General features: G+C 37.8%; 1 protein-coding gene across 7 annotated transcripts in view; it reads left to right on the top strand.

Moving 5' to 3' along the window:
- SNX13 (sorting nexin 13) overlaps nucleotides 1-4973 on the top strand; it is a 129231-nt gene extending 124258 nt beyond the window's left edge. For all 7 annotated transcript variants that reach the window (XM_025179082.3, XM_006138336.5, XM_006138335.5 and 4 more), the window contains 2 exons: nucleotides 106-218; nucleotides 1154-4973. In XM_025179082.3, the coding sequence (XP_025034867.1) occupies nucleotides 106-218; nucleotides 1154-1401 (361 nt within the window). In that variant the 3' untranslated portion in view covers nucleotides 1402-4973. The remainder of the gene's footprint in view (nucleotides 1-105; nucleotides 219-1153) is intronic.
- The last annotated feature ends 4205 nt before the right edge of the window (nucleotides 4974-9178 follow it).

Consider the following 9178-nt stretch of genomic DNA (forward strand, 5'->3'; position numbering starts at 1 on the left):
CTCTCAGAGCTTTCATTTTGTTCACATTATGCTGAGGTATTTCTGAGGGTTTAAAATTTTGATTTTTTTTTTTAAATAAAGAACTTGTTTTTATACTTGCTACAGAGATGCCTTTTGGCCCAATGGCATTTTAGCAGAAACTGTTCCACGCAGAGACAAAGCTATTAGAATGCGAACAAGAGTGGCAGGGAAGACTAAACTACTAGAGATAATGCCAGGTGAGTGAGCTTTGAATATTTTAATGTTCTTACTAGTATTGTACATTTTTCGATTGTGTGTGGTTACTGAAGTTGAAGTGGGGGAGCGCAATATTTATTTAAAAGTGAAAGGAGATAAAATACCGGTTGAACCTCTTCAGTCCGGACTTCCATTGTCCAGCAACATCTGTTGTTCCAGCAACCCTGTGAATGCTCTTGGCTGGAACACTCATGGTGGGGGGGAGAAGGCAAATCATCCCAGAGTTTCTGCAGTGTCACAAATAGTTAGTTTATGGTGCTCAAGCTTGGGGGAGGAGTGGGACTGGGGGGATGCTTGGAGGAAAAGGCAGGATGGCTGCGTTGTCCGATGGGGCTGCGCTCCTGACCTCCAGCCATGGGCTTCAGTCTTATTTATGCATACTGCATCTAGATACCAAAAGACAGCAAAATGTATAATGACATTATTTTTGCATATGTATGACCAGTAAATACAATAGCATATCATTTTCAGACATCTACTACTAGAATGAAACCTTTTTCTTTATGGTGCTGTTTTTCTAATGCTATTATTTCTTGCCTCAATGCTGCAAGAAATCCTTCTATAAGGCCGTGTCTACGCTACAAAGAAAAGTCGGAAAAAGATATGCAAATTGTCTACATGGCCAAATTTTGGAAAAACTCCTCTTTCGGCACATCCCTTCTTCCTAGTACAATGAGGTTTATAGGGATGGCAAAAGAACATGTCTGCTTTTCTGAAATATTTTTCAGAAAAGTGGACATGTTCCTTGGACATGGCATAGCTTTTCCAGTATCCTGGAAAAGAGCTTCAGTGTAGACGTAGCCTAAGAGACTGAATATTGAAGTAGTTGATTTACAAGGAGTTCTACCTTATTAGTTAACCTAAATATATTTAAAATGTGTATTAAACTACTTTATAACTCTTGTCATTTGTGTAGATGAACTGAGGCACATCATAGGTGCTGAGACAACACGGAAAGGCATTCTTCGAGTCTTTGAAATGTTTCAGCACACTCAACTAAATAAGAGAATGGTATATGTCTTTTTGGAGGGCTTTCTGGAAACCTTATTTCCACAGTATAAATTCCTTGAGCTCTTCAGCAAACTGCATTCACGGTCAGAGCAGATGCAGAGATACAAACAGAGACTACAACCTACTCAAGCACCTTCATTACAGAAAAGGTGACACTCCAAACTTTTAAGCTGATGTTTGTTTGTCCAGGATTAGTGGCATGGGCATATTCTCTGGGGCTTAAAACTCACATGCTCTTGTTTCTGCACCAGTCTTTTAGTCTCACATATTAGACTATTAATACATCCATAAGACCTGTGGATCTTCTCATCCTCACTAATATTGCAACCACTATTACAAGGGGATTTGTGTGTCTCAAGTGATTTGGTGCATCTTCATGCAACATTGAGAAGAATATTGGCCAGTTATGTAAGAAGTGTCGGTTTCTTCCATTCCTGACTGAATCAGTGATTGCCAGCAGTGAAAAGTGCCAGACTGTATTTGCTGAGGGGTAAGCAAAGCACAACTACAGTGCCAATGAGGGATTTGGCTAGTTTAGCACTGGGAGATCGTGCAATGTGTGTGAGAATCAGGTGGGGGTTTGTTTTGCATTTTGATTATTGGAGGCATTGTGAGTCTTGATCGACGTTTGTTTGAAGGCTGCACTAACAGTAATAGAAGCCTTTGGAATAGCTGGTTCTGGGGGGGAGAGTAAATTAAAAGTACATTCACTGAGTAGAGGCTGAGAACTTGGCTTTTACACATCAATTAACTTCACCTCCATTTATTTTGAAAAAATAAACTAATATTATATCTTTGTTGGTTTTGTTATTCACCAGTGTAAGGAAGAGGTGTGGTAGAAAATAGACCCTTTCTTCTGATGAATTTGTAGCTTTAAGGGCCTACTTCTGTTCTTATGACACATGACATACAGCTTGCATGCAATTTAATTAGAAATGGGGCATATAGTTTTTATTGAAATAGTGCAGTTGGTATCTTTTTAAAAGCATGTCTCCAATCAGTGAGCAGTGACAGAAGGATGGGGATCCATTCTCCAAACAGGATAGACACTATATTAAGAGTAAAAATTTGCCATAAAAAGCAAGTTACTCGTGACTTTTTTTGCAGTAAAACAAAGTATTTTTAATAGCCCACTGTATTGTACGTGCTTCAGAATAGCCCCAGAATGATTATGAAAAGTTGCTAGAATTTCTTGGTGCCTCACTTATACAAGAATCTTCTAGACTTTATTAAAAAGTCATGTGCAAACATTTGGAAATTCCTGAATGTGTCGTAATGTATATATGAAAATAAAAAAGGAAACACAACTACAATATTTTTAAATATTTTTTTTTATTTTTTGCGTAATGTAAAATTTTAATAAATAAACCTATTCTGCACAAAAGCCCCAAGTCTATCCATTTACTTCCATAAAAATTAATGTCTGGTCAAAAATAAATATTAATTACACTTGTTTGGTCTTAATAGATCACAAAGTTTGCAACTTCCATTTTTTAGACGTTCCCTTCTGTCTTGAACTTTAACATCTATGGCAAAGGATTTGAACCATGCACACTCCATTGTCTTTTTTCCATTTTTTAATGTAAAAAAATTTTTTTTACATTAGATGTAAAAAAAAATCTAAATTCTAATAATTTAAATAGGGTATATAACTTATCACTGAACCAAGATCCTCAGATAGTAATTCAAGCCTAGATGGGAACAAAAGATGGCTCCTTTGCTTGAGGGATGGGGAAGAGGACTTTTATGATATCATCTTGAGGGTAGGAATCAAAAATGCCCTCAAAAATCGGGTCTGCAATCAAAACAGATAAAATTTCATATTGATGTTCTTTTTTTCTCTTAGATTTCATTCAGATCATTTTTTCATCATATTTCTATTGTATTGAGGATGACTGACATTGATATATGGTATACATGTGCTTGAGTTTACTTTTTCTTCTTTACAGATCTACTTACTGTAAATTAAGTCCCTTCTTTTATAATTTCCAGGAAGGCAAAGATAGTGTATGTAGAAGGTTCCCTACTCACTGTCCCATCTATGTATATTTCACTAAGTTTTAAAGACACAAAAAAATTAAGAGCTATTGGAATTAGCCATTTTTCCTTACCTTCTTGAATAAGGTAATTGATATTTCCATGATTGAAATTCCTGTTGCTTGCATGCCGGTCTAAATCTTATCCCTATGTCAATATTCAGGGCTCGACAAACTGCAGCAAAATCCACTTGCCAGCCCCGCACCGTGCATGTGCCAGATCCGCACTGCACATGTGCATGCCGCCGCTCAACGGGGCGATCGGCTGAAATCTACTCGCCACAGACGAGTAGATACACGGATTTGTTGAGCCCTGTCAATATGCCTCAGCATAGTTGACATCTAAAACGAAAAATATCATGCAAAATTTGTGTTTGATGGGCCACACAATACATCAGCTGCTGGAACGTGATGTACATAATAAACAGTATATAGAAAAGAGGCGTAAAAATTATACCCAACTCTATTTTTTAGTTAAATTTGTAAATCACTTAATTACATACAGTGCTTTGAAATCACAAAAATAATATAGTAGTTTCTGAAAAACCTGTGGTGCCTCTTTTCTATTGGCACCTGTGCTAAACTTCTGGAAGAACAATGGTCATACTCATATGGCAGATGATTTTGCAGTTACTTGGTACATATATTAAAAAAAATCTTCTGGGACATGATTTGTAAATTACGTACCAGGTTTAAAAAGGTCATTATACTTAGTGCAGTTACTGCATATACATATAAAAGGCTTTGTTCTACTATTTTATTTCCGAATGAGGGTTGTTATTTTTATATTGTAGGCAGGAACCATCAAAGATAAATAATTTTATCAATGTTTGTGTTGTTTAAATGGTTTATGTGTTGACCATTTAAAATCAACCCTGCCAATATGTGTGATATATTACCCTGTAAATGCCCCAAAATTGAATGTTAAATTACAGCACTTAATAGGCTAGGTCTGTCTCCAAGCATTTGGGTGCTGCTACTAGCCGCTGAAAATAATTGTGCCATTGTCCAACAAATGCACTTATTTTAGCCTTAATTCATTTTAAGAGAAAATGAACAGTTGACCATTTCACTTGACTCGTCCTAAGCTTGTGTTGCTGGTGTTTGCTAAAACAGTTAACTTTAATGCTACCAGAATGTGTACCAAATTTTTTAAGAAGTAAAAAATAAATTCCACGGTCTAAATTTTAATTTTGTGCAATATTTTCATTTAACGCAAGTGTATTTGAATAATTGTAATATAAATGCATTTTTAATGTTTTGAGATCTAGGTTAAGTTGTCTTCTTAACCCAGCAACTTACGTTCTGTTGTTTTTGCATCAGTTTATTTAAGGACTTGTTTTAAAAGTCTTGTTTGACACTCCTTATCTCTCTTGTTATTGGTGATCTTTGCTCAACTGAGCATGGCTCGTATAGTACAAGGGAAAATCTAAAGAGCACATCTTATAACTATAGCTGTTATACATGACTTGTGCATATCATTGTACAGTAAGTGTCAGCTGTGTGCCTAATTGTTCTAATTATCTTATCCTCTCCCCTTTTTGTCTAACAAAGAACAAACATGAATCAGAATGTCAGTCATTTTTACTGAATGGCAAAGGACTCTAATTTTTTATTTGGAGTTTGCATTATGCTCTGTCCAATAGAAAAGCTGAAAAAATATTACACTAATAAAGTATTAACAATGTTTTTTGCAGAGTCTGTGGTTGGTTTGTTTCAAAATACGTTTCCCATCAGTAGATGAACAGCATATCTCATGTCAGGTCTGAAAACTCATTAATCACTACTTTACCTAGTAGCAATTGGCGCTGGAATAATTTGTAAATATCTGTCTGCCAGAGAAATACTCTTGCTACAATTGCCAAATCTAGTGCTGAAGAAATCTGCAAAGTCATTTTCATTGGTAAATATTGGGTACAGATTCACTTATTAAAAAATTCATGATCTCACTTTCCTTTTCATATCTGAATTCTAAAGAGATTGGCGCAATAAAGAGCAATAAAGCCATATCAAATACAATTAACTGCAGTCCTTCCTCAAACTGTTGTACATGTTTGGATCCATGCTTTTCTCTTTGGGTCTGCCTTGAAGCACAACTGTTATCTTTGATACATATATGAGAGAGAGAGAGAGAGAGACACACACACACACACACCTCTGCCTGGCATTGCCCATGTCTTTCAGGGCAGGAAGCTGGCACTGGAGGGCACTGCAGGGCCTTGGGGTTGTGGGAGGCAGGGCAGCAAGCTAGGAGTGTGGGGGGGAGGGTGCAAGAGTGATGGTTGGGGGTGAGGAGGAGCTCAGGGCAGTGGGTCCCAATTGATGGAGCCTTTTCTCCCCCGTGCCCGCCCCTCCCCTTTCTCCCTCTCCCTGCCGGAGCTGGTGGGACCTTTTCTCCCCCCAGTCCCCTCCAGCGCCAGGGGCCTTCTGTCTCCCTCTGGTGCTGTGGCCAAGGGCTGGGCAGGGGAAGGGCTTGGGGCAGGGAGATTAATTACCCAGTCTGGGATCAGGCAAGATGGCAGAGCCCCATCCCTGCTGGCCAGTCCTTGGCAGTTCCCCCCAGTGGCCACTCTGCATATAGCTGTTCCCTGCGCTCCCTACCTCCAGTTGCTATTCTGTGCCCTTCCCTTTTGTGTTCCTCCTCTCTGCCCCCTCCCTTTCCATCTTCAGGAAACCAGTCCCATTCACAGCACTTCCTGTTTTCTTTGAAGTTAGGATAAGAGGAAGCTGCATATCAAATTTGATGGTTCTAGCTCTTACGGTTTAGAAGGAACAAAAAACAGGACTATGTAGCACTTTAAAGACTAACAAGATGGTTTATTAGGTGATGAGCTTTGGTGGGCCAGACCCACTTCCTCAGATGAGGAAGTGGGTCTGGCCCACCAAAGCTCATCACTAATAAACCATCTTGTTAGTCTTTAAAGTGCTACATAGTCCTGTTTGTTTTGTTTCAGCTAGACTAGACTAACACAGCTACATCTCTATTACTGTTTAAAAGGAGTTCCTGAACAAACAGATTCACAGACAGATACACATTTCTTAGATACATAGATAGATACTCCAGCTGTTCTACATTCATCATAAAGATATCGTGAGATCTCAGAGCCCAAAGGTATCATTTATTTAACTCTGTGGTAAACTATTTACTGCGATTATTTTCAGCTAATTTATATTCATGTTTATTTCAGCAACAGCTACTGATTCTAAAACTGACTTCACAGCAAGAATTTCAAACATTTTAGATCACTCAAAATGAGTTTTTAAAAAAGCCCAAGAATTGTTTTCTTTAAACTGCTATTCCTTCGATTGAATCTACAAAATTATGCATCTGCTAATTGCTGCACAAAGGAGATATTCTTATGCAGTTTTTACCCACTAAGATACTATGTTACATCTAATTTTTATGCTCTTTGATCTCTGGCAAAGGGGGAGAGTAGCTGGGGTTTATATTATGCACTCAGCATCACTTGTCTGGATCTGTCTAACTTCAGACTTCTTGCTCTATCCCTCAGAGAAAAGAAAACTAACTTATTTAAGTTAGGATAAGAAAACAATGTAAATCTACTTTTACTAACTATTTCAAGATTTAAGGTTTAATTCCATGAAATACTCCATCTATGCTATTTTAGTTTTTCCTTCCCAATTCTCTGTACTTTAATATTTTAGTATGTAAGTATCTCTAACGATCATGCAAAGCTTTTTTAAAAATTACTATGGTTAGAGATTGCTCCCACAAGACAGTCTCATAGACTTAATTTTTGTTAAACATTTTGATATCGTACTTCAGGAAGAGCTAGCTGGAGATTTCATTTAACATAATTGTAGAGAACAATTTAATTCCAAAGGATAGTTATAATTATACAATTAGATTCAGAATTGTCAGTTCAAGGCACTGAAAAAAAACATGAGTCTGGCCCAAAATAAATAATGAAACTGGCTATAAAAATATAATTTTGTTTTGTGTGTATGTGGTGACAGAATGAGATAGTGGCCTTCTGACTTTTGAGCCTTCAGGGTGCCGTGAAATAATTTTAGGCTTTTCATGGCAATCAGGAGGGTTAGAAATTTACTATGCTTGAAGGAAAACAAAGTTTCTCATGAAATTACCAGGGCTACAAGACAAAACCTATGTGTCATGAGATTCATAATTTTGTGAGTTAGCAATGCTGTTAATATTCATTAAAGGTTTGATCTCACATGTGCCCTGACTTGTGAATGGCATCTTGTTTTGTTGCATCAAATGGACAGAGCACAGGAGAAAATAACTTCTTGGGGAGGGGAGCCAGGGGTTTGGCACACTTCACTGATGTAAGCCCAAAGAATGCAAACATAAGAACACAAACTTACGGAAAGCCTTCTTGCTTGAGGACTCCTTAGAGGAATGGTGAACTGGAATGGAAGTTTTCTGAGTCTCAGGTGGAGGTGTTTAGAATCTTATGAAAGAGAATATTCTCCTAAACCTAAATATCAATACAGTTTGTCTAAATATCCGCTTTCTCCTTTCCCTTGCTCAGATGTCAGGTCTTGTACTGTAATCTACTAGGCTACGTCTATGCTACAGAGGTATTTTGGAATAAACTATTCCGGAATAGTTATTCCGAAATAGCTTATTTTGAAATAGACATCTACACTTCAGGGAAGCCTCAAAATCAGTCCGAGGCAGGCTTTTCTAATGTAGACGTGCTATCTCAATTTAAAACCCCAGGAGGAATAACTTAGACTGGCCTGGTGAGAGGCTATTTTGAAATAGCAGAAGTGGAGCATCTACACACGCCTTATTTCGAAATAGCTATTTCAGAATAGGTGTTGTTTTTCATAAAATTAGGTTTACAGAACTCAAAATAAGCTGTCCGTTATTTCAAAATTATTTTGAGATAATGGAACATCTGTGTAGACAATTCCATAGTTATTCTGGAATAACAGCCGTTATTCCGAAATAACTTTGCTGTAGACACATTCCTATTGTCCTGCAATGTTAAAAAAGCCTTAGATTTCTAATGTGGAAAAAATTAGGTGCTTTGTTCTGTATTGCCCTCCACTTTGTGTAATCATTTACAAACCTATAGCAGAGCGGGAGTAAGATACTACCATTCTGACTTGGTGTTTTACACACATTTTGTTCCCCTATACAGAGTGCAGGGCAACAGAGAATTGGATTCTACATACACACACTACATACCCGAGCTTAAAAAAAGCTATCTTGCAGTATCTGTTAAAATGGAATGCTTAAGATCACTTATCCAGTCCTGCTGAGGATCTAGTAGATATTATGTTCCAAACGTTATACTAACATAGCAAATGCAACCAGCAAAAAAGAATTTGGAGAATGGGAACAGCAGTCGCCGACTGTCCAGGAAAAGTTAATGAGTCCTTAGTGAATGTCCAAAAACAAAATATGTGAGATGAGTCTGTTTTATTATGGAGAACTACCAATAGCACCTAAGCAGTTAAACTAGTGAGAGATGTTACAGTTTGGGGATAAATTAAAGGCAGCAGTTTTTTACCCTGGGGGAGACTGCAAAAAGGTCAGAGGGAGAAGTTAAGTGACAACGTCCCCAACTCCTTAGAGTGAGAGGCAAGCAAGGTATTTTAAAGTTAAGTGCTTGAAGAACTAAGAGTCCAGCCAGCTGATTCAGCCATGTGTCTACTCAATTGACTTTTTTGATTCTCATTAGAGAATCACAGGACATTGTTCCGGAATAAAATCTGAGTTGGGAAGCAAAATAAAACCAGAAGCTGAAGATGTGTAAGCTTTCTTGGCTGAAGTGACTATGATAACCTGCTTCTAGTAGTACTCTGCACATCTGTGGCACTCTTCTTTGGGTTGAACTTCTCCCTGAGGGCATGATCTTTCTGTTGTTCCATAGGTTGTGTAACCCTTCTGCCAGGCCAAG

This window comes from Pelodiscus sinensis, chromosome 2 (assembly GCF_052426305.1).
Source record: "Pelodiscus sinensis isolate ZL-2025 chromosome 2, ASM5242630v1, whole genome shotgun sequence".
Taxonomy (NCBI): domain Eukaryota; kingdom Metazoa; phylum Chordata; order Testudines; family Trionychidae; genus Pelodiscus; species Pelodiscus sinensis.